Consider the following 26,699-nt stretch of genomic DNA (forward strand, 5'->3'; position numbering starts at 1 on the left):
TTGTTGCCCTTGTTGTTTTATTGTTGTAGTTATTATTGTTGTTGTCGTTGTTGGATAGGACAGAGAGAAATGGAGAGAGGAGGGGAAGAGAGAGAGGAGGAGAGAAAGATAGACACCTGCAGACCTGCTTCACCGCCTGTGAAGCGACTCCCCTGCAGGTGGGGAGCCGGGGTTGGAACCGGGATCCTCATGCCGGTCCTTGTGCTTTGCGCCACCTGCGCTTAACCCGCTGCGCTACAGCCCGACTCCCGTCTATATAATATTTTTATCTCTGGAACCTAGAAGGAAAAGAGGCTAACTTCACTGGCTGGGGAGATGATTCAGCTGGTGGAGCATTGGACTTAAATGCCTGAGGTTCCTGGCTTGATCCCAAGCACTACCAGAGTGGTGCTTAGACTGACTTCTCTCTTATCTCATATGAAACTCTCATTTGTAATAAATAACATAAATCTTTGTTTTAAAAGAAACTGAATTCATAGAAAAATATATAGCTAGCTAGTTATATAAAACATGTCTAAAAATAAAAAGCAGGGCTCTTGAAAAAAAAAAAGCAACTAGCAAAACCCAAGAAATTTTATATCCAAGAGAATAGTTTGTTGCCTTTTGTATCATTTTCATGTTGCATCATTTATGATCACATTTAATAAAATTCAATTAGTAAACATAAAATTTCTACCATTTGATGTATCTTTCCCTACTATGTATTTGCACTCATTTAATGTATAGTTATTGTAAATAACTAGCTAATCTGTATTACTAGTTTATGAATGTTTCCTATACATATTATACTACTAGAAGTATATACTTACTTAACAATTAACTTCATTTTATCACATAAATTAAAAACTAGCCAGATTTCTCAGTCACACTAATTTTTGACATTTATCAGCCCTTGGCTGGGCAAAAATATTTATATAGTTTATTAAAGAATTAGAGCCAGACTTTAAGGAGATGGTAAACAGTAGGCAGAAAAAATAAATATGTCTCCTAACAACATGTACTAGTGTCACTTAAACTATCCAAAAAAGCATATATTACAAAGATAAAGTTATTAGATACTTTAATAGAATCTGAAAATACCACCACAGCCACTAACAAGTATGATAGTAATGATAAAAACAAAAACAAAAATTATTAAATGGTTGTTTTGAATTTAGAATGGTTTAAAGCACTTATGTATAGAAATTTATTTAATCTTTGAGACATTTCTAATCTAGTCAGAATTCAAAACAGAAACATAAACACATTCAGCAAATTAAAAATTCCTCCTCTGTCAGAATGACATAGTCGAATTTTCATATTAATTAGACTGGTCAAAACCCTTTTACTTTCTATCACCCCATCTTTAGCTGATCTTAAGAGTCCAAGAATTTTCCTTAAAATATTTACTCTACAGTAGCATTTTTTTTTTTTTTGGTCTCTCTTCTTTTTCACATTTGAATTTGTTAATTTAGTATGGGAATGACAAGGCAAAGGATGGATTTGCAACAGTAGTTTATATAGTCTCTGAAAGAGTTCTGTACTTCTCTTTCCTTTTTATGTTTTTGCATTATACTTTTGCCTTATGAGGTTTCCTCTTCCTCCTCCTGACCTTCCTCTCCTTCCTCCTCCCCCTTTCCCTCCTCCTTCTCGGCTACCTCCTCTTCCTCCTCTGCTTCTTCTTTCTCCACTTCTTCTTCCTTCTCTGTTTCTTCCTCCTTCTCTGTTTCTTCCTCCTCCTCCTCCTCCTCCTTCTCTGCTTCTTCCTCTTCCTCCTTCTCCACTTCTTCCTCCTCCTCCCCTTTTTCTTCTTTTTCCTTCTCTGCTAGCGAGTCTTCAGCTACCTCAGAGAGATTTAACATTTCTTCTTCCAATAATATATTTGGAAAGTGAGATTGGACTATAAAAACAAGTACAGTACTGAATGAAAAACATAGTGCTCTCAAGAAGAAAACAAATAAACACAGTGGATCACACACAATTGGTCGAGGAACTTCCCATCTTGGATACCAAAATCTGTAATCTGTAAATAAAGAAGCAGTTAAATGCTGGATTTCACAGGAAGTAGCCAAATCATTCAAGAAATAAAGGGTAATAATACATACATGTGGCTTGGTCACGATCTGCATTACCTAAGGGAGTAAATGAAAATTCATAAGGAAATTTTATAGCTCTTTCTTTTCTTAGGATATAATTTTCCAAACAAATGTGATATTATTTTAGTTCTCAAACATCATGCCATCATCTTTGATATTCCTCATCCAGCTAGCAAGTTATAAATGACAACTTTTTTTTTTTCCCATTAAAGGTCAGTTGGATCAGTTAGAAAGAGCATGAAAATAACAGACTAGATGTGAATTTTAGTACCAATTCAATCTAAATAATTTTTGTCACCTTGTCACTTAACTTTTGCCCTCAACATTCCAGATTCTCTCACTATTTTCACCTTTCTTGCCTCCCAGTAATTCCAAATTAGTCTTCTGAAGCTAATAATCTTCCTCATGTAATGGTTTTCATAAGCTTTGCACTGCTCTTCCTTTTTCTAGGTAGCAGCAGCTTAGTATTCACGCCTTCTTTTTGCTATTTAGCTCAATACTATCTGGGACTTTTAAGAAAATACATCTTCTTCCCTTTGTTCAACTGGATAGAAAAGGCCAGAAAAACACCACTCCTAGACTACACTTGGAAGGAGAATGGGAGGATAAATAAATTTTCACATATGGAGAAAAAAGGCACTGCAGCACCTCTCCACCTCTACTGAGTCCCCCCTACAGGTGCTCTCATGCAGTAGCCAGTGGTTCAAATCTAGGTTCTTGCGCACAGTAAAGTGTGCACTCTACCTGGTGAGCCATTTTCCAGGACAATACTTATATACATGTAATTTCACTGACATCTCTATTGCTTGACTGATAAATAATTTTTTTTGACTCCTGGCCATAAAAGATGAGAGAATTAAGCACATTTTTTTTTCTGCTACTTGTCTTCTCCAAAGTTGGATTAATGAGTATGTTTACAGTATGCTTTGTATTTTTAAACATTTATTGGATAAAGACAAAGCGAAATTGAAAGGGGTGAGAGGGAGAGACACAGAGAGGCACCCCCCTCCCCAAGAGCACTGCTTCACACTTGCAAAGCTTCACCCCTGAAGGTGGGGACTAGGGGCTTGAACCAGGATCCTTGTGCATTGTAACATGTGTGCTCAACTGGATGTGCCACCACGCAGCCCTGGTTTCTTTCGTATTTCTCATTTCTTGTTCTTTTATCTTTTTTTTTCTTCTTCTTTTCTTCTCCTTCTTCTAACTGCCATGGCCACAAAGGTTATAGGGGCTTGCTTGGTACCAGCACCATGAATCCACTGCTCCTGATGGCCTTTTTTCCTTTTTTTTTTTTTCTTTCTATTTTACTTAATAGGAGAGGGTTAGATCTTGCAGATCAGCTCATGGTAATGTATGTGCCACCACTCAGCCCCATGCAGTTTGTTTTGTAGCAGCTGCCTTCAGATTTTAGTGTTTATATATTAATTGAGATTCAATGCTTACATAAAAGTTCTGTCAGTGTAGCCTTTTACTACTGTAGGTGTGTGTGTGTGTGTGTGTGTGTGTGTGTGTGTGTGTGTGTGTGTGTATGGTAGTGTGTGCATTCAACTGAATGTGCATTCACCACCACCTGACTTCTCCACTGCCTGCTATTATGGAGAAATCAGAGGCCAACCTGAATCTGTACTCGCTAAGCTAAGATACCAGTTGGCAACATGGCATTCCCACCTCGACAGTGTAAAGCTGATTCTGTATTGCTGAGCTAAAGTTGGGAACCAGCACCACTTTGAAAATTCCTTTCTCTGTCTAGCTGTAGATTAGGATTTGGAAATTACAGAAGTGCTAGTAAAAACTGGAAGATTATTCTCCAAAGGCAATTATTCTCCAAAGGCAATTGTTAAAGAGTATTTATAGTAGATGTCTTCCTTATTCAACCCAGATTGTTAGTTCCCTGTGGTAAATACTTTATTTTATTTATTTATTTTTATTTAATATTTATTTATTTCCTTTTGTTGCCCTTGTTTTATTGTTGTAGCTATTATTGTGGTTGTTATTGATGGTGTCATTATTGGATAGGACAGAGAGAAATGGAGAGAGGAGGGGAAGACAGAGAGGGAGAGAGAAAGATAGACACCTGCAGACCTGCTTCACCACTTGTGAAGTGACTCCCCTGCAGGTGGGGAGCCTGGGGCTTGAACTGGGAGCCTTATGTGGGTCCTTGTGCTTTGCACCACCTGTGTTTAACCTGCTGCACTACTGCCCGACTCCCTATTTTTTCTTTATTATAAAAAGGAAAGATTGACAAAATCATAGGATAAGAGGGGCACAAATCCACACAGTTCCCACCACCAGAATTCCATACCCCATCCCCTCCCCTGAGAGCTTTCCTATTCTTTATCCCTCTGGGAGTATGGATCCAAGGTCATTGTAGGATGCAGAAGGTGGAAGATTTGGCTTCTATAATTGCTTCCTCGATGAACATGGGTGGGCGTTGACAGGTTGATCCATACTCCCAGCCTGCCTATCTGTTTCCCTAGTGGGGGGGGGGGGGGGGCTTCTGGGGAATCAGAGCTCCAGGACACATTGGTGAGGTTGTCTGTCCAGGGAAGTCTGTTTGGCATCATGTTAGCATCTGGAACCTGATGGCTGAAAAGAGAGTTAACATATCAAGCCAAATTGTTGACTAATCATGAACCTAAAGGCTGGAATAGTGCAGATGAAGACGGGGGGGCTCCATTTTGTAGATAGCTAGTTGGCATATTTTAGTTATATTCCAAAGGGCCTGTGGCTATACTAGTTTTTTGGTTTGTTTTTGTTTTTCCCTGAGCCTGAGATCTGATATGCAGGTGGATCCAAGTTATTATCTGAGAAGATGATGTCATGGTTGGGAAAAGGACCAGAAAGCTAGATCAGGGAAGAGAGTAGCTCCCAAATATGGGAAAGGTGTATAATATTGTTGATATAAACCCCATTTATTTGATGTGATCTGGGGCCCATATTCAGCTTAAGAGTCTATATGACCTCTGCATCCCTGTAGATCTGAGCTCACACTCTGTGGTCATGAGTAGGAACATTCCAAGCTGCCCCAATTTCAAGATCCATCTTCCTAGGGTGGAGCATAGAGTAAGTTGTTCATCCTCCCTTCAGAGGATGGGACATTCTCTACCGTTGTTGATCAAACTTGAGGGCAAGGTCCTATGGGGGCCCACAACGGGGTCTGTTGTGTTTTTCCTGATAGAGATGACTGGTAATATTTGGGAGAGGGATTTATTCGAGATCTAGGCCCATCATATCTGTTTGGGAATCTCAGGCCTCCCGACTAGGGACCCATCTGATGGGGTGGCCTGTTAGTGACTAAAGAGTCATCATTAAAGTATGCCAGTCTCTTGCCCTTATTTAGCTTTTGCAGTCCTTGCTTTGCTAAGGTTAGCTTTGGAGTGAGTGAGAGAACTGTAATAGGAAGTAGGTGAGGAGGATATCTAAGTCTAAGTAGACACTATTTCATTATGAACTTTATACTGACTCAGTGCAGACTATTGTGTACTTTTGCTTTCAGTTATATATTTTTCCCTAATTTATGGATACATGTGAATATATGCTCTAGCTCATTGGACCTGGTCTATGTCTAGATTTTGGGACTTTATTAGGAAGTGAACCATCTGAAATGGAATTAGAGAATCCCATAAAAGGAAAGGGCTCACCGAAGTAATGAGGCTGAAGGGCTGACATTCCATGCCTGATGTCTCTGGACACAGTCCGAAGTGAAGCATGCTAAGGTGGTACTCGCTGCGTTGTATGGTAAATACTTTTACATTTTTACTTGAATACTTCCTGGACCCTTTCTTGCCCTTTGAAGTGCAGTTTTTTTGTTAGGAAATCTTCAAATGGTAGCTACTTTGTTTCCCTTCTTCCTATGACATAGCTTGCTCTTTTCTTTTCTCTACTTTCTTTTCCTTTCTCTTTTTAAAATTTTAATCGCCACCATGAATTGCCTATATGACAAATCCACTGCTCCTGGTGACCTTTTTTTTTTTTTTTTTTTTTCCTTTTTTGATACGACAAAGAGAAATTGAAAGGGGAAGGGGAAAGGGAGAGAATAAGAGAGACACCTGCAGTACTGCTTGAGCTAAGGCCTGCCTGGGTTATGTACAAGTTAAAGCAACTCACTATCCGAGTGAACTATTTCTCAGGCCCTACTCATCAACAGAAGTTGAGTAAGAAGATCTGAAAGGGAACCTAAAAGCAGGACCTGACCAAATTGTTAAGTAGGGCACCAAAGTAAAAGCCCTGTGGTGAGGGGTAGACATGCAGCTTCCTGGGCCAGTGGGGGGGTGGGAGTGAGTGGGAGGGATGGGTCACAGTCTTTTGGTGGTGGGAATGGTGTTTATGTACACTCCTAGTAAAATGTAGTCATAGAAATCACTAGTTAATTAATATGAGAGGGGGAAAATTCATTGTATGTCTCAAAGTTTTTTAAAACACAGACTGAATCTTTTTAATATATAGGCTTGAATCTTTTTAATATATAGGCTGTGTATTTGATAGGCAAACTCTCTCAAAAGCCTAGACCAAGTAGATCAGAAGCAACCAATAGCACAGCTATATACAAGATACTGGGTACTGTACAGCAAACCATAACAAAAGGACTTTTCAAAGTTAACCCAATTAACAAATAATGTGATGATCACATTAACTATCGATTGTCTTTTTGAACCCTAAGACAGCAGGAACCTCACATCTCCACTATAGAGCCTCTACTTCCCCCAGTCCAGGAACCCTTGGATAGGGCCCACTTTCCCGTATGCCTCTCCCAATCCATATCAAATAATATTGCATCTGCCGATCACAACCTAATCAACGCAACGATGGCCACTTCAACATGCTTCACTTCAGACTATGTCCAGAGACTTCACGTGTGGAATGACAACCCTTCAACTTCATTACTCGGGTGAGACCTTTCCTTTCAGAGTATACTCTAATTTCATCTCAGGTGGTTCACTTTCTAACAAAGTCCCAAAACCTAGATATACACCAGTTTCTGTTAGAGAAAGCATATGTTCACACGTACCCGTAAACTACTGCAAAATATATACCTGAAAGCAGAAGTACACTAGAGTTTGCCGTGAGTACCCCCCTAACACTTCCTCTCCACTATTCCAAGCTTTGGGTCCATGATTGCTCAACAATTTATTTGGCTTTGTATGTTAACTCTCTTTTCAGTCACCAGGTTCCAGATGTCATCAGGATACCGGCCAGGCTTCCCTGGACTAAAGACCCCATCAATGTGACCTGGAGCTCCGCTTCCCCAGAGACCCACCCTACTAGGGAAAGAGAGAGGCAGACTGGGAGTATGGACCCAGCAGACCCATGTTCAGCAGGGAAGCAATTACAGAAGCCAGACCTTCCACCTTCTACAACCCACAATGACCCTGGTTCCATGCTCCCAGAGGGATAGAGAGTGGGAAAGCTATCAGGGGAGGGGGTGGGATATAGAGATTGGGTGGTGGGAATTGTGTGGAGTTGTACCCCTCCTACCCTATGGTTTTGTTAATTTATCCTTTCTTAAATAATAATAAAAAAATTAAATTTATTTTCCCTTTTGTTGCCCTTGTTTTTTGTAGTTGATGTCATTGTTGTTAGATAGGACAGAGAGAAAAGAGGGGAAGACAGAGAGGGAGAGAGAAAGACACCTGCAGAATCTGCTTCGTTGCCTGTGAAGCAATATCCTTGCAGGTGGGGAGCCGGGGGCTCAAACTGGGATCCTTATTCCAGTCTTTCTGCTTCAAGCCACATGCGCTTAACCCGCTGCACTACCGCCCAACTCCCCCTATATCTCTTCTTATCCATTCATACACTGATAAAACACTTAGGTTGTTTCCATAGTTGAGCTATTGCAAATAATGTTTCAACGAGCACAAGGTGCATAAATCATTCTTAGTTAGCAACTGACTATTCTTTGGATAAGTACCTAATATGGAGTTGCTGGATCAACTGGCCATCCTAAATCCTTGTCTTGTTTCCTTCCTTCCTTCCTTCCTTCCTTCCTTCCTTCCTTCCTTGCTTTTTTTCTCTTTCTCTCTCTCTCCATCTCTCTGGGGCTCTGTGGCTTGGTACAGGAATTATGAATCCACTGTTCCCTGCTGCCATTTTTCCTTTATTTTTGACAGGGCAGAGAAAAATTGAGAGGGGAGGGTAAGATTGAGAGGGAGAGAGAAAGACAGACACCTGCAGACCTGCTTCACTGTGTGTGAACACAACATCCCTCCTGCAGGTGGGGAGCGGGTCTTGAACCTGAATCCTTGCTCCTGGAGATATGTGTGCTTAACTGCATGTGCCACAGCTCGGCCCCTGATTCTAATTTCATTTTTTGATAAATAATCATAATCTTTTCTACAATAGCTGCAACAATTTACAATCTGAAGTATCTACTTATAGTGACTAGATTCAAAATTTTCTGTTTCTACAAAGAATCTTATGATTTCATCAAATCTCTATATTTTAATTTTCCATTCTATGAGTTTTGTCCTTTTTAAAAAAAATGTCTTTATTTACATGTTTGGTCTGATCTACCACTGCACACTTCTAATTTTCTCTTTAATCTTTTAATTACTTATTTGAATATCTCAGTTATGATCTTTTCCAGTATTTCTTTACTTTTTCAGTATTTTTGATTCTTTGAGATACTTTAATGTGAACTTCATGTCTTTCATAGTTCATTTTTTTCTTTCACTCTTGTAGTTTCAAACAACAGCATGTCTTGCTCCTCTTCCTTGATCTTTATAGTTCTGTACTTAAAACTTGTTTAAAGTTCTCTTCTTAGGGGACTTGACTATGACAAACCTGTTTGAGTGTACATGTTACCATGTACAAGGAATTAAATTTAAGCACTTGGTCATTACCTGAAAGTGGTAAAGCCATGCCTACCTCCTCGCTCCTTTTCCCTGCAACCCCACTCAATTTCTCTATGTCGTATAAAAGGGGGAAAAAGTAAAAAAAATAATTAAAAAGTTGTCTTTAAAATATTTTTTGGGGAGTCGGGTGGTAGAGCAGCGGGTTAAACGCACGCGGCACAAAGCGCAAGGACCGGTGTAAGGATCCCGGTTCGAGCCCCGGCTCCCCACCTGCAGGGGAGTCGCTTCACAAGCGGTGAAGCAGGTCTGCAGGTGTCTGTCTTTCTCTCTCCCTCTCTGTCTTCCCCTCCTCTCTCCATTTCTCTCTGTCCTATCCAACAATGACGGCATCAGTAACAATAACAATAAAAACTACAACAACAACAAAATTTTTGGATGCTAGTTTATCTGTTCTTATTTTTTATCTGCTCTCTGGTAATATTTTTCTGGTAAACATTTTAACTTTGTGATTCATCAGTTTGCATCTTTTGGAGAGTTTTAGTAAAGTTCACATACCAGTCTTTTATCAGTATTATTAACATTAGTTTTCTAAGTTGTGTAACAAATTTAGTAGCTTAAAGGCCCCACTGCATTGAAGGAAGCTCTGGTGATGTGATTTTTTTTTCACTCATTCTGTCTCTGACTCTTTTTAAAAATCATCAAACAGAAATAAATAGATAAAAACCCAACATATATTTATTACTTCACAGTTCCTGTAGTCTTCACTAGGTTCTCTGCCTCAGGAACTTACAAAAAAAGGGGGGGGGCAGGGGACACAACTCACTAGCAAAACAAAGATGACAAAAGGGCATACAATATCTCAGAGGACCAGACTGTGGGACACCCAGGAGAGCAGACATGCTACCATGTATGAGGATCAAGGTTCAAATATCCAGCCCCCCACTGCAGGGTAAGGGGGAGTTTCAAGAGCAGTGGACCAGTGTTGCAAGTGTCTCTTTTGGGCTGGGATGATAGACTAATAGTTATACATAAAACTTTCAAGTCTGAGGCTCCAAAATTGCAGGATCAACTACTAGAACCATCATAAGCCAGAGTTAAGTAGTTGCTTTGGTTAAAATAATAATTAAAAAAATCAAATAACTATCCTTGTATAGCCTATAGTTTATAAATACCTTGGGATAGTCTTGCTGTTTTAGGAATAAACTGTGAGGCTTTTCCAAAATGTTCATTTCACTGCTAATTCTTGTTCCTTCACTCAGGGATTCTGGCATGTTCTTAGGAGTCAAAATAGGGTAAAAGAGGGTAGAAAAGACCATGTGGTGTAGAAAAATACAGTAAAGATACTATTTCAACTCTTCCTTGATGTATAGTATTAGTTTGATCAAAGGAGCACTATCAACATCACAATGTATGGATTTTTCATGTTTAAGTTATTTTCTTTATCTTACTGCATAGAAAGTCTGTGCATCTGTCAAATCTGCTACACTCTGTGCAATATTGTCCTCTTTTATAAGGTCTTCTTGTCAGAACTCTTCTACAAAAAAAAGAAAAAAAGATAGAAAGAAAAGAAAAAATAGTATTAAATTTTATTATTTAAATAATGGTTACTAATTTTTAGCTCATAAAAGTGACTTAATTAAGAAAGGACAATAAATAGGGTCTTAATTTAAAGGCATAAATCCCATCCTTACTTCACCTCTCCAGAGCCCTACCCCATTAGGGAAAAATAGAAACAGGCTGGGGGTATGGATCGACCTGCCAATGTCCATGTCCAGCAGAGAATCAATTACAGGAGCCAGAATTCCCACTTTCTGCCCACCAGAAAGAATTCTAGTCCATATTACCAGAGGGGTAAATGCTAGGGGAAGTAAACCAGATGATTCTGTACCCCAGCTGCACCAGGAGCTGAAGCATTTGTCACCAGAAATCTTTGTTTTAATCAATGAAAGGGAAGTGAATCTGTAAGATACCAGAGGAAGACAAGCACAGTTTGCTTATCTAAGAGAGAAGAGGAAAATGAGCAAAGACACTTGGAAGTAGTAATGTGTGAAGGAGTGAACTAGAAAGGGAGTGAAGGTAGGATTGATGAAGGATGGGAGGGAAATCTATATGGATGGATAGTTATAGACCTTGGGAGAACTAAAGCAGTTTCCAATAGAGGGGATGGGGCTCAGAACTCTAGTGGTGAGAACCGTATGGAATTATACCCCTGTCATATTACAATTTTGTGAATCAATATTAAATCACTCATAAAAAATTAAAAAAGAAATAAATAAAATAAATTTAAAGCCAACTCTGTCCTCTCCCAGGGAATCAATGTCTTCTAAAACTAAGTTCATGTCCTTGAATCAAAGTACTATAATCTAAATATGAGTTTTAGAGCACTCTAACTTCTTTCTATTGGTTTATAATCTCTTTCTGGTTGGCACATATGTATAAAAACGTCTATAGAAATGATATATCTTCTTTGAGTTTATAAAAATCCTGAAAAGTGGGGCTGGGTGGTGACACACCTGGTGGAGCACACGTTACAATGTGCAAGGACCTTGGCTTGAGGCCCCGATCCCCCCCCCCCCCTTGCATGGGGAAAGCTTTGCAAGTAGTGAAGCAGTACTGCAGGTGTCTGTTTCTCTCCCTCTCTATCATCCCCTTCCATTTCAATTTCTGGCTGTTTATATCCAATAAATAAATAAAGATAATTAAGAAATTATTTTTAAATCCTGAAATGTCTATTGTCCCCAAAACCATATTTCTTAAATTCCTGTGAGGTCTACATAAAAATACATAAATATATAAACAAGCAATTACATTTAAATGAGCTTTTACAAAGGCAGTTTGACCCACTGTACATAGTAGATGTGAACAATGAAAACTAATACATTAGTTGTTCAGAGTTGCACAAGGAAAAGAAACCCCACAGTACATATGAATAGGGAAGATGATAGAAAGCTGGGAAAATAATTTAGAGTGAGGGGAGGGTCACTAATCCTGATAATTTAGATAAGATTAATTTCTAAGCATGCAGTTAAAAGCTATAAAACTATATTAAGTCTAAGCATACTCTTAGCTATCAGAAGACTTATTTAAAAACTTAGATAGGGGGTGGGGATAGATAGCATAAAGGTTATACAAATAGACTTTCATGCCTGAGTCTCTAAAGTCCCAGGTTCAATCTCTTGCATCACCATAAATCTGAGTTGAACAGTGCTCTAGTAAGAAAACAAAACAAGACAAACAATAGCAGCAGCAGCAGCAACAACAACAAAAACAAATAGCTTGAGAGCCAGGTGGTAGCACAGCGGGTTAAGTGCATGTGGCGCGAAGCGCCAAAGACCGGCTTAAGGATCCCAGTTCAAGCCCTCACTGGCATAAGGATCCCGGTTGGATCCCCCAGCTCCCCACCTTCAGGGGAGTCGCTTCACAGGCGATGAAGCAGTTCTGTAGGTGTCTGTCTTTCTCTCCCTCTCTCTGTCTTCCCCTCCGCCCTCCTCCCTCCATTTCTCTCTGTCCTATCCAACAATGACGACATCAATAACAACAACAATAATAACTACAACAAGAATAAAAAGCAACTAGGGCAACAAAAGGGAAAATAAATAAATAGATATAAAAAAGTATTTAAAAAAAACAAATAGCTAATTTCTGAGTCTTACCAGAAGTTTTTGATAATACCCAATAACATATAAAATATACTGAAATGACAAGGTTTCCTGGCCATGAAAGACACCCAGAAGTTTGTTTGCAAATTGTATATTCCTTTTCTACTTTCATGTTTTCCACTAAGAAAGCATTTAAAGAAAAATCCCCATCAGAGTGCCAGTAAATTAATTTAAAAATTAATTTAGTCATTGACACATGTCATAGGCCAACCTTCCCTGTATTGGAGTTTCTAAGGTTTAACCTAAATCAACTTGAATCTACAGCACAATACAACAATTGTAGTTGGCATTATTGGACCACAGTAGATAAGTATTTATAATCAGAAAAGTTTATTGAAATTTCAAATCAGAGGGGCCCTGCAGTTAAGCATACACAGTACCAAGTGGAAGGCCACTGGTTCCGGCCACTTTTCCCCACTTGCAGAGGATATGCTTCACAAGTGGTGAAGCAGGTCTGTGCATGTCTATCTTTCTCTCTCTCTCTCCCTCTCTATCAATTTCTCTCTGTCCTATCGAATAAAAATTAGAAAAGGAAAAAAATGGCCGCCAGGAGATATGGATTCAAAGTACTGGCGCTGAGTCACAGCAATAATCCTGGTGGCAATAAAATAAATGAGAAGAGAAAAGGAGAGAAACAAAAGAAAAAGAAAGAAATGTTCAAATCAGTCCTGGTAGTGTCCAAAGACACAGGTGGAATTCTCTATTTTTAGGCATTTGTGTTTTCCAAGGAGCAGTGGAGCAGTTTGTCGGGCTGGGCTGAGCTTCATTGACAGGAGATAGACGACCAGGGACTCATGGTTGAGCTGTACGCAGTATCTCTTTATTCATGCAGGACGCAGCGCAATCTATACCAAGCTAGACTAAACTAACAACTAACTAAAACGAACAATGTTGTCTTTATATATACTTCCCAAGTAGGGTGTGAACAGGATGTGATGCAGAGAGGGTGGAGAGAAAAGTGACTGGTGAAAATCAGGGTGTGACAAGGAGAGGATCAGGGTGTGACAAGGAGAGGGGGTGGAGCAGGTGAGAATTCTACCACTAAAGCACCAATGCCCTGGAGGGAAGGTGGTGCTTTATGTAAATGTAAAAGTGATTTATGTAAATAGATGGTAGTGGTTATGTAAATAGAATACAGTGGTTATGTAAATAGAATGCAGTGTTAAGCAGGGGGGATTTAAACCAAATGAAACAGAAGGGGTTTTTAAAAGCAGAATTAGAAGATACCAACAGCAGTTCACTGAGACCAAGCAAGGACTTTAAAGAGCATCTTTTGGAGATTTATTTTATTTTTTTACTTTTTCCCCTTTTGTCACCCTTGTTGTTTATCGTTGTTGTTGTTATTGCTGTTGTTGTTGTTGGATAGGGCAGAGAGAAATTGAGAGAGGAAGGGAAGACAGAGAGGGAGAGAGAAAAATACCTGCAGATTTGCTTCACCGTTTTTTAAGCGACCCCACCCCTGCAGATGGGGAGCCGGTGTCTCGAACCAGGATTCTTATGCTGGTCCTTGCGCTTCCCAACATATGCGCTTAATCTGCTGTGCCACGGACTGGCTCTCAGACATATATACATATATCTAGGTCAAAATTTGAATTTTATAACTACACTTCCAAAATGAGAACACAGTTCTGTCGGTGACAGGAATGTTCATTGTTCACATAAGACCGATAAACTTTTTACTATCTCCCTAGCTGACTGCTATTTCTAATATGTTTGTCTTTGCCCAAAACTCGATGACTACTTTTTTTTTTTTTCCCCTCCAGGGTTATTGCTGGGCTCGGTGCCTGCACCATGAATCCACTGCTCCTGGAGGCCATTTTTTCCCCCTTTAGTTGCCCTTGTTGTTGTAGCCTCGTTGTGGTTATTATTATTGCCCTTGTTGATGCTATTCGTTGTTGGATAGGGCAGAGAGAAATGGAGAGAGGAGGGGAAGACAGAGTGGGGGAGAGAAAGATAGACACCTGCAGACCTGCTTCACCGCCTGTGAAGCGACTCCCCTGCAGGTGGGGAGCCGGTGGCTTGAACCGGGATCCTTACGCTGGTCCTTGCGCTTTGCGCCACATGTGCTTAACCCGCTGCACCACCGCCTGACCCCGATGACTACTTCTTCAACCTATTCAAGGGCAAGGAAAGTAGTAATTCTGTTGGTTTTCACCAGAAATTATACTTGAATGTGCAAAATTAGCTTGCTTTATGTCACTTTCTGTAAAAATTAGTTGATGCCTCAAGCATACACGTCTCTTTGGATAACCACTATTCCACCTCTCCAGTCTCCAGTTCAACTTTCTTCCTTTTCTTTTTCTTTCTTTCTTTCTTTTTTTTTTTAAAGATTTTATTTATTTATCCCAGTTCAATTTTCTATTGTATATTCTTATGGGAGAAAGACAACATAAAGCTTTGCTCCTCTGGAGTTTCACCTGCCTCTCTCTCTGGTTTTCTTTATTTCTTCTTTCCATTATTTTTCTCTATTTCTCTCTTCTATTTTTTTTTTTTTTACAAAATATTTTTTTAGTGGTCTGAGAGGTCCCAAGTTCAATCCCCAGCAGCACATGTACCAGAGTGATGTCTGGTTCTTTCTCTCCTCCTATCTTTCTCATTAATAAATAAAGAATTTTTTTTAAAAAAATCTATTTTTTCATAAATGAGAAGATAGAAGAAGAGCATACTCAGGTATATGTGATGTGATATGTGAGGGAGTGAATTCTGGACTTCATGCACACAAGCTCGATGCCCTACCCACCTATTGTGTCACTCTCCTTGGTGGTCTTATGTGGTTCCAGGGATAAAATACAGGGTCTCAAAAAAAAAACAAAAAAAAAAAAAACCAGGGTCTCAAGCATAGAAACCACTTGCTCTACTCACTGATCCACTTCCCTAACACTATTATTATATTTAAAGGCATATTTATTGTATCTAAGTAAATATTTAAATTGATGTGTTCATTTATTTATTGTTTGCTTCCCTTCAAAGACTACAGACTAAATTTTGTCAGTCTTTTTTTTTTTTTTTTTAAAGTGGACAGAACGGAGACTTGTGCATAGTTGCTGAGTGGATATGTGCAAATTAGTGCCTAGAGGAAGTCCCTCCCTTCTCCCCACTTCAGTACCCAGTTTTCTATTTTAATGTTCACTACTGAGCAGTAATTAATTTCCCAAAGTTTCTCAGTGTAGTAGATACAAATCTCAGTGCTTCTAGTCTGTAAAGTGAAAGGAATCCTAAGAAGCTTTGCCATGCCTCTATATCCCAAATATGTTTTGTGGTACACAAGTTTCACATCAGGGACATTCTGAGTCTCATTCTGCATACATGATAGTTCAGTAATTTTCTCTGTTAGAGGAATTCAATCAGTAATCAATGTTTGTTTTCTTTTTAATTTACTCCAAAGGAGCATTTTATCAGGCAGTATTTTCTTTGCAAAATTATCATGTAATGGATTTTCAGTGTCTACTTGACATGTTGATTAAAATATTTTTCTTACTTAGTTGCACATTATAATATTGCTTATACTATCACACTATAAGAAAACCTGAGATTTCCAACAGAGCTTACCAGAGATATTCAGATATAAGCAATCAAACATAGTTAAGTGGAAAGAAATCCTGCTTCATATGGACAGCTTGACTAGAATATTTCTCAAGTACTCTTTCATCTCGGAGTATCCCCAATTAATGATGCAACCAACCTCTAACAGATAATCAATTACAGAAGTGGCTTTCATGTTACAAAACTGATGTACTAGTGGTCTAGGAAGGGGTTCAGAGGACAAAGCCTTGGCCTCTCAAGCATAAGGTACCAAGTCTGATCTGAGGCAGTGCTTTTATCACAGTAATGCTCTCTCTCTCTCTCTCTTTTTTCTCTCTCTCTCCTCTGTCTTTTTGCCCCCTCTCTGTTTCTCTCAATAATGAATCAATAAAATCTTTAAAAAATATTTAACTGGCATACTGCTGAAAAAGTTCTCACAACAGAAATTTCCACACATCTCCCCCCCCCCCCCATTGGCTTTCATTATAAATATGGGAATGTACTATTTTGGCAAATAATTTAAATCCTACACTAATGAGGATAAATATTGTGAAGTATTATTAGAGTTAAAATACTTTCAAGAAGTTATTCTTTTTTTTTTCTTTTGTATCCAAAGTTATCGCTGGGGTTCTGAGAAAGCACTATGAATTCACTGCTCCTGGTGGCCACTTTTTTCCATTTTATTCCATATGACAGAGAGAAATTGAGAGGGGAAAGGGAGATAGGGATAAAGACACACCTGCAGATCTTCTTTAGCACTTGTGAAGCCTCCCTGGTGCAGGTGAGGAACCAGGAGCTCGAACTGGGATTCTTGCATGGGTCCTTGTGCTTAGTACTATGTGCACTTAACCTCGTGCACCATGCCTAGCCCCCAATAAGTAACTCTTTTCTAAAAAATAATTTTTATTAGTGATTTAATAATGATTAATAAGATTGTAAGACAGCAGGGGTACAAGTCCATACAGTTCCCCACATCAGAGTTCTGTGTCCCACCCCCTCCATTGGAAAGTTTCCCTATTCCTTATCCCTCTCTGGGAGTATGGACCAAAATTCTTTATGGGAAGCAGAATGTGGAAGGTCTGGCTCCAAGAAGTATTTCTTTATTAGCCTTTATATAAAATCAATATGTCCCAGTTGTGACTTACTTCAAAATATAATTGAAAATATTTCACTATAAAACATTTAATACATAGATATCACATTTGGAGTTTACAAAGACATTTAGAAGAATATATTGAAAGAATGGAAAAGTTAAACTTCAAAAATTACAAATTTGTTTTTTAATTAACTAATTAAATTTATGCAAGAGAAATACAGAGAGGAAGATAGAGAACAGAGCACTGCTCAGCTCTGGTTTATTCTGGTGCTGCAGATTAAACCTGGGACCTCAGAGCCTGAGGCATGAAAGTCTTTGGCATAACTACAATGCTGCCTCCCCAGCCCTACCAAATGTCTTTTTCTTTTTTTGCTTCCAAGGTTATTGCTGGGGCTCGGTGCCTGCACCATGAATCCACTGCTCCTGGAGACCATTTTTTTCCCCTTTTGTTGCCCTTGTTTTTTTAATCATTGTTCTGGTTATTATTGTTGTTGTTGTTGTTGCTGTCGCTGGTTAGGACAGAGATAAATTGAGAGAGGAGGGGGAAGACAGACAGGAGAAGAGAAAGATAGACACCTGCAGACCTGCTTGACCGCCTGTGCAGTGATTCCCCTGCAGGTGTGGAGCTGGGGGCTCGAACTGGGATTCTTATACCAGTCCTGGTGCTTCACGCCACATAGCTTAACCAAATTCCTTTCTCTACATATATATTTAAAATAAAGTAACTTACCCTGGTGCATAGTTGCATATAAAAATTGCGGCATGCCGAATACGTCCAATTCTTGAACATGGAGTAACAGCACAACCAACTTTATAAGAGTTGTCCCAAACAACCTAAAATAAAAATTTCAAAAGAAAATCTGCAATTTAATTCCAAAATTTTACACTGAATCTTGTAAATAGCAATGTATTTGATTCACACAGATTCTTTAAACTATTCAAGGAATATGAATTATCCTTTAGTTTGATAAATGGATAGGTATCAATTTAGGGAAGCATTTTCAAAGCTGTATTTAGAGAAATATTTTAATAGATTCTTAAAGAGTTTGAGAAACTCCAGTCCAGAATAATGTTTTATGTCAAAGAAAGTTACACCTGTTGAAACAATTGTAACCTCTGATTGAATCTAAAAGTTCTATGCTCCTAATAGAGGGGCAATATAGGAAAAACAGATTTTGGAAGAATGGAAGTTGTGAAAGGAGAAGAGACAGTAAGACTATACAAGGGAAGGGCAAGCAATGCTAACAGATTTTACTTTTTCTAAAATATTTTATTTATTTTGCTTTAATGAGAGATACAGAGAGAAAAAGCAAAGCACTGATCAGCTCTGCTTTATGGTGGATCTGGGGATTGAGCCTGGCACTTTAAAACATCAGCCATAAAAATCTTTATTTTTTTTTAAAAGAAAATTCCATTGTAGAATAAAATATAGTCAGGGGCTGGGTGTTGAAGCACCTGATTGAGTGCATATCTTACAATGTGCAAGGACACAAGTTCAATCCCCTGGTCCCCACATGTAGGAGGAAAGCTTTATAAATAGTGAGACAGTGTTGTAGGTGTCTTGTCTATAAAATTTAAAATAGTTAATAAAAACTTGGCAGCAGCTAAAGAGTCTATTGAGTTAATAATATAAAAAACATATACCTCTACCTTCTGTACCCCATAATGACCCTGGGTCCATACTCCCAGATGGATAAAGAATAGGAAAGCTATCAGGGGATGGGATGGGATACGGAGTTCTGGTGGTGGGAACTGTGTGGAGTTGCACCCCTCCTTTTTTTTTAAATTGGGGAATTAATATTTAACATTCAACACTAAGTACAATAGTTTGTACATGCATAACATCCCCCAGATTCCCATATAACAATACAACCCCCACTATGTCCTCTGAATCCTTCCTGGACCTGTATTCTCCCCACCCGCCCACCCCAGAGTCTTTTACTTGGGTGCGATACACCAATTCCATTTCAGGCTCTACTTGTGTTTTCTTTTCTGATCTTGTTTTTCAACTTCTGCCTGAGAGTGAGATCATCCCATATTCATCCTTCTGTTTCTGATTTATTTCACTCAACATGATTTTTTCAAGGTCCATCCAAGATCGGCTGAAAACGGTGAAGTCACCATTTTTTACAGCTGAGTAGTATTTCGAGTTGCACCCCTCTTATCCTATAGTTTTGTCAGTGTTTCATTTTTATAAATAAAAATTAAAAAATATATATATATATACCTGTAAATAATGGGAGCAATTGCCAGCACACGTGTGATTTTCAAAATCATACCTTTTCTTCTCTTCAAACCAACTTCTGATAGCAATACTTGCAGTAAACTCATTTTCAGGACCAACCCAGATATTTTCACCAATACCATTAAATTTAGGGTGGGCCATGTTTAGTTCTTCTAAATAATGATTAGATTCATATATACATTTTTTTCCCCATGCTCTAGCAGTTCTTGACAATGCCACATCCCAAGTCTGAAAAAAAAAAGGAAATAAAGAAAACAAAATTAAAAAGTAAAGGTTTTTTTTTTTTAATGTTCATATTGTTTCTCTTGAGTTCTCATCTTTTAACAATTAGGTTTAACTTTGTGCTTATGGAAATTTTGATGCTAACGTTTTTGAGATAATCACATACAAAATGTAAACTGTTCCACACAAAGGACTTTACATATTTTTCCAATTAAAGACCATATTGTTCAATGACGCAGATAATTATGTTACTCTTGCACATACAGGAGGCATTTATCTCATATTTTTATATACACAGCAATGCAGTAATTAAAAATATTTACCCAAGAATTATATTTTTGAGCACTGACCATATGTAGACATAGGTAGACTGATATTATAAGGAACAATGGGAAATGAGGCATAAATTTTGCCCTCTTGTCCAAAATTTGGTTCTTCAATGGTTAGGAAAATCAGGGATGTATATTTACATATCTGTTTGCACACACACACACAACTTTAATCAACAGGGAAAGAGGTACAATAGAGAATGTCACACATCAAAACATGATGGCAACAACAAATGCTGGGGAGGCTGTAGGGACAAAGGAACCCTCCTGCATTGTTCATGGGTATGTAAATTGGTCCATCCTCTGTGGACTACAGTCTGGAGAACTCTCAGAAGGCTTGAATTGGGCATACAATTCCTCTCCTGAGGTTGATCCTAAATAACTAGACACACCCATCTAAAAAAGATATGTGCATACCAATGTTCATAGCAGCACAATTTATAATAGCCAAAAAATCTGGAAGCAACCCAGGTATTCAACAACAGATGAGTGACTGAGAAAGTTGTGGTACATATACACAACGGAATACTACTCAGTTACTAGAAATGGTGAATTCATCCTCTTCACCTTTTCTTGGATGAAGCTTGAAGGAATCATGTGAAGTGAGATAAATCAGAAAGAGAAAGAAGAATGTAGGATGATCTCACTCATAGACAGAAGTTGAGCAATAACAGAAGGGGACACATAAAGCAGAACTTGGATTGGGTTTGATGTATTGCATCAAAGTAAAAGACTCAGAGGTGGGAGGGATGCTTTCAGGTCCTGGTGCATGATGGTGGAGGACCTAGGCTGGGGGTAAGAGTAATTTGCAGGGAACTGAGAAATTTTACACATGTACCAACAACTGTATTTACCGTTGACTGTAAACTATTAATGCCCCCAATAAAAATATAGAGGTACAATTAAGTTTTATGGATGCTCTGATGAATGTGTAGTTTTACCATATTTAGAGGCTTATTAAGTTAATTGTATAGTTAAGGATAAAATAATCACGTACAGAAAAATTAACAAAATAGTTGTAAAAGTACAATGTTAAATACATGTTACATTATATCTAAAAGTAGACATTTCTGAAAGTTCATACTAACATCTCCTCAGTTTTCTTAATTGCATAGATTATATGTAAATACGATAAAGAAAATGTAACAGGCCTTTGGAACACTGACCTTCCAACTTCCCTAACAGTAATAATCATCGTTAAAAAAAATAATAAGGCCTCAAGCAATTACAGAAGCCAGACCTTCCACCTTCTGCATCCCACAATGTCCTTGGGTCCATACTCCCAGAGGGTTAAAGAATAGGAAAACTATCAGGGGAGGGGATGGGATACAGAGTTCTGGTGATGGGAACCGTGCGAAGCTGTACCCCTCTTATCCTATGGCTTTGAAAATGTTTCCTTTTTATAAATAAATTTTTAAAAAAATGGCTGATGGGGGCCGGGTGGTAGAGGAGTGGGTTAAGCGCACATGGTGCGCAAGGACCTGAGAAGGGACCCTGGTTCGAGCTCCAGGCTTGCCACCTGCAGTGGGGGTCATTTCACAAGCGGTGAAGCAGGTCTGCAAATGTCTATCTTTCTCTCCCCCTCTCTGTCTTCCCCTCTTCTCTCCATTTCTCTCTGTCCTATTTAACAACAATGACAGCAATGACAACAATAACAATAACAACGATAAACAACAAAGGCAACAGAAAGGGGGGAAATGGCCTTCAGGAGCAGCGGATTCGTAGTGCAGGCACCGAGCCCCAGCAATAACTCTGGAGGCAAAATAAATAAATAAATAAATAAATAAATAAATAAATAAATAAAAATGGCTTACATGTACAATTCTCTACTTCTATAAAGACAGTCATATATTACATATGTTTGGTTGTTTTAGATGGGTATGAGTTAATTTTTCTGTTATACTGTTGTAATAATACCATAAACAATATCACTGGCCCACAACTTGCATTTTTTCATTCAGAGAGCTTGTTCCATATTAACACAACTAGGTGTATGAATTTATACAAACTTTACATAATACTCCATTGTATAAATTGCATATAATGTGGACATTCTACTATTCGATAACCTTGGAGATTGTTTTTCATGTGCAAATAGTGCTTTGAGCTGCATGTTTCTATTGCCTAATTTTTTATGTTGTTTCCACATCATTTGCTTACTATGAGCCAGTCACTATTCTGTTAGTGCATTATTTCACTTAAGAGTTCAGAACAGCACAGAGAGGTATGCAGCATTTCTATTCTGTTTCATAGAAGAATTAGCAACAAAACAGAAGCTAAGTCATTTTTTCCCCTAGTTGCCTGTAGCCAACAAGTAATGAAGTTTGGATTTAAAACCAGGAAATCTAATATTCAAGTTCTAGTTGATAAGCATTTCATTTCATCACTTCCTATAATGGTGTGCAAACAAATTATGATACAAAATCCTTTGCTCAATCTTGTGTAAACAGAAAATAAGGCTAAAGTTATTAGCTTTAGTGTTATAACTAAAGTCATTGTGTCAGCCTTCATCTTATTACTGAAAGTTTCTACCAATTTTACCAACTTCTTCCTATCTCTCCCACTCCTCAGTCTCTGGCAAGCACTTAGGTACAGTTACTATGAACTTAAACATTTATTATTTTATTTTATTTTTATTTAGTAAGGATTAATCATTCTTGAACGTACAAGCTCCAAAAGAGCAAATGGGTCTTAAAATATACACAAGTATTTCCATCAAATGAATTTTTCACCCTTACATCCAGATAGACCTAAGCAGTTAAAAAGGTAAGGAAAATAAGAGCTATTAGCTATATGTTAACTGAGGAACTACATACAAACCAAAGAATATGGAAGAAAGAGGGGCTGAAAGGATGAAAGTTGAAGGGTAGAGAGATGTAAAAGACTTGGGAACAGGGGGTCGGGCGGTGGCGCAGTGGGTTAAGCTTATGTGGTACAAAGCGCAAGGACCGGCGTAAGGATACCGGTTTGAGCCCCTGGCTCCCTACATGCAGGGAAGTCACTTCACAGGCGGTAAAACAGGTCTGCAGGTGTCTATCTTTCTCTCCCCCCTCTGTCTTCCCTTCCTCTCTCCATTTCTCTCTGTCCTAACAACGAACAACATCAACAATGGCAATAATAGTAACCACAACGAGGCTGCAACAAAAGGGAGAAAAAATGGCCTCCAGGAGCGGTGGATTCATGGTGCAGGCACCGAGCCCAGCAATAACCCTGGAGGAAAAAAAAAAAAAAAAGACTTGGGAACAAAGCTCACCACACTTTATGTACTAATAGCTTCAATCCATTTAAATGTTGACCATTTAACTTAGACCTTAAAATACAGGGTGTGGGTAGACTTTATTCTTGTTGAATATAACTTTCACCTAAGACGCAGGTCTTTTGAATAAAATTAATATAGCTTCATGTTCTTCACCTTGCTTTTCACAACTGTTTTTTGAGTTTGAAGAATTCCACTTAAAAAAATGCTTATACGCGGGCTGGGCTGTAGGTCAGCGAGTTAAGCGCATACAGCGCAAAGCAAAAAGGCCGGCATAAGGATCCTGGTTCAAGCCCCGGGCTCCCCACCTGCAGTGGAGGTCGCCTCACAAGCAGCGAAGCAGGTCTGCAGGTGTCTTTCTCTCCTTCTCTCTGTCTTCCCCTCCTCTCTCGATTTCTGTCTGTCCTATCCAACAACAACAACAGGTATGACAACAGTAACAATAACAACAAGTGCAACAACAAGGGCAACAGAATGGGGAAAATAGCCTCTGGGAGCAGTGGATTTGTGGTGCAGGCACAGAGCCCCAGAGATAACTCTGGAGGCAAAAAAGTAAAAATAAAAAAGGTCTTATACATTTAAATGACACATTTCAGTGATACCATGCCATATTCTTTTTTCTTTTCTTTTTCTTTTTCCCTTCCTTCCTTCCTTCCTTCTTTCCTCCTCTTCCCCTTCCTTCTCCTCCTTCTTCCCTGGTTTATTTCAGTTTACAAAGTGCCTCATAGTCCAACCAAGTTGTTGAAAATGTCAAGATTTTTCCATTGTTACCACTGAATAAGATTTTATGCATATAGAATCTGTGCATATAGAGATAAGACCACCTTATCTCTCTCTTTTAAATAAAGTTTTTTCAAGATTTTTTAATATTTATTTATTCCCTTTTGTTGCCCTTGTTGCATTATTATTGTTGTTGTTGTTGGATAGGACAGAGAGAAATGGAGAGAGGAGGGGAAGACAGAGAGGGCAGATAAAGATAGACACCTGCAGACCTGCTTCACCACCTGTGAAGCAACTCCCCTGCAGGTGGGAAGATGGGGGCTTGAACCGAGACCCTTAGGCTGCTCCTTGCACTTTGTGCCACCTACGCTTTTACCTGCTGAGCTACCACCTGACGCCCCAAATTCTCTCTTTTTAAAAAATATTTTTATTACTATCTTTATTAGATAGAAACAGACAGAAATAGAGAGAAAGGGAGATAGAGAGGGAGAAACAGAGAGACACCTGTAGCTTTGCTTTACCACTTGTGAAGCTTTCCCCCTGCAGGTGGGGACTGGGGGCTTGAATCTCGGTCCTTGCACATTGTAAAGTGCGCTCTCTCTTTCTCTCCTCCTCCCTCCCTCTTTCCCTCTCTCTCTTTCTTTCTCATCTCTGTTTCTCTATCTGAAAAAGTTATCCTGGTGTGGTGAAACCTCAGTCATCACCACATAAATATAGAATAGCTAAAGGATAAACTATGGAACAGCAAAAGAATAAACTATAGGACAGCAAAAAGAAAGCCTTTAAATTATGAGTAGAGACTAATCATTTTCAAAAGGACAGAAATAAAACCATTTGCAACAAAATTTTTAAAGTATTTCAGAAACCTCTGGTGGACTTCTTAAAATACAGATTGTTGGGTATAATATACTTAGCTAAACTAAGAATTATGGTATCGTTGGGTCTAGAATGAAAACTGAACATTTTCATTTCCAGCAAGTTTGCAAGTGATGCCATTGGTTTAGGTAAATTGGGAGCTCCTGAGTTTAACTACAAGGAGAAATCTCAGAAGCTACACAGGAAGCCAAAAGATAGTGTTGAGATCAAACAAAATCATTCAAGAGTTAGTATAGTTAGATATAGAATGGCTGAGTGGTGCACCTGGTTAAGCACACACATTACAGAATGGTTAGATTTATTATTCACACATCATTATTAAACAAAGTACTAAAGGATATACGTCAAAACAACAAAATTGAGATATAAGGTTGAGATATAAGGCACGAGATATGAGGAGCTATAAAGAGTAAAGATAATAAATAGTACTAATGATGGCAAGTACAAATTAGAATAAATATTTGCCCATTAGGAAAATAGTTCTACTGGCCTAACATTAGACGTGCATACCTCAGATTTCTGGGTTGATCTCTGGCATCAAATGTATCAGAATGGTGTTCTGGAGTCTGTCTATCTGTCTCTCTCTCTCTCTCGTAAAGTTCTCTTATATGTAATAATTGAACACCTGCTAAAATGTTTGTCAAGGGGCTGGGTGATGATGCACCTGGATGAGTGCACATATTACAGTGTGCAAAGACCTGGGTTCAAGCTGTTGATCCCCACCTGCAGGGGGGAAAGCTTCAGGAGTGGTGAAGCAGTGCTGCACCTTCACCACCATTACCACCACCACCCCTACCCTTTAACAAGAAAAGAAAACTAGCTAGCTGCCAGTAACAGTATGGGCATTGTGCAGACATTTGAGTCCCAGACATAATAGTCCCTGGTGGCAAAAAAGGAAGAAAGAAAGAATAATCAAATTTAAAATGAATATATAATTAATCTCACTTGTCCGTTAGTCCTTCCTGAGTACCTGACTTGAAACTCCCTAATTTAACCCCAAGGATCTTTGCCTCAACTGGCATTTTCCTTATCCCTAAGCAATTTCTGCACCGACTTTAAAACTTGAAAATGTCACTGCATGAAACTACCATGTTCTCACGCTGCTGTCCTTTTTAGGGGGCCACACACCTCTGGTGAGAACCGCTCCGAAGCTTTGTCCCAGCCCTGTGCACACCCGTGATAATAACCAAGTGTGCGAGCCACCATGGCTTTTGCTTGTGTGTGGGAACTTTCTATGTCTGTCTTTCTTTCTCTATTTTCTTTCTTTCTTTTTCCACTTTCTTTCTTTCTCTCTTTCTTTTTTCCTTTCTCTCTTTCTTTCATTATTGGATAGTGAAAAAGAGAAATTGAAAAGGGTGGAGGAGAAAGAGACAGAGGGACACCTGCAGCCCTGCTTCACCACTCGTGAAGTTTTCCCCCTGCAGCAGGTGGGGACCAGGGGCTTGAACCCGGGCCCCTGTGCACTGTAACGTGACCACACACACACACACACACACACACACACACACACACACACACACACACACACACACACACACACACACCGAGTCCCCTCCCCTGCATCCTTCCGTCTCAGCACAGGACCCAGGCCTTCCAGGGGGTTTTGGAAGTTGGGGGGCAACTGCCCTCGGGCCTCACCATGAAGCGCAAGTTGGAGCCGCGGGGCATGACGTTGCCGCGGAGCTCATTGTGGAGGTTCACATACTCATTGATAAAATCTACGTCCTCCTCATCTGGCAAAAAGTCTTCTTCCGCTCGGGACCCCAGCAGCAGGAGACTAAGCTCCAAAAGCCACAGTTGCCACACGCCCCCTTGCGGCCTGGGGTGCAGCTGGGCGCACCGCGCCTGGGAGATGAGCAGAGCAGCCTCCATGGTCCAGGCAGCTAACGCGCATAGGGCAATGCGCAT

General features: G+C 39.2%; 1 protein-coding gene across 1 annotated transcript; it reads right to left on the reverse strand.

Annotated features, from left to right (window-relative positions):
- Positions 1-943: 943 nt before the first annotated feature.
- GLIPR1L2 (GLIPR1 like 2) lies at positions 944-26,699 on the reverse strand. The gene is made up of 6 exons (XM_007526535.2): positions 26,430-26,699; positions 19,371-19,616; positions 17,874-17,977; positions 10,315-10,400; positions 2,085-2,111; positions 944-2,002 (listed from the first exon to the last, which is right to left on the reverse strand). Exons 1-6 carry the CDS (start codon positions 26,697-26,699, stop codon positions 1,563-1,565), a joined length of 1,173 nt encoding a protein of 390 aa, XP_007526597.2. The 3' UTR covers positions 944-1,562.

Source organism: Erinaceus europaeus, chromosome 7 (genome assembly GCF_950295315.1).
Source record: "Erinaceus europaeus chromosome 7, mEriEur2.1, whole genome shotgun sequence".
NCBI classification, from domain to species: Eukaryota; Metazoa; Chordata; class Mammalia; order Eulipotyphla; family Erinaceidae; genus Erinaceus; species Erinaceus europaeus.

Bases quoted from the DNA above. Each gene is read 5' to 3' on its own strand.
- GLIPR1L2 (XM_007526535.2), bottom strand. From the start codon at position 26,699: ATGCGCATTGCCCTATGCGCGTTAGCTGCCTGGACCATGGAGGCTGCT. The intron at 10,401-17,873 runs GTAAGTTACTTT...TTTTTTTTGTAG, and splicing joins ATATGCAACTATGCACCAGG to AAGAGTTCTGACAAGAAGAC. The intron at 2,003-2,084 runs GTATGTATTATT...CTTTATTTACAG, and splicing joins AGATCGTGACCAAGCCACAT to ATTACAGATTTTGGTATCCA.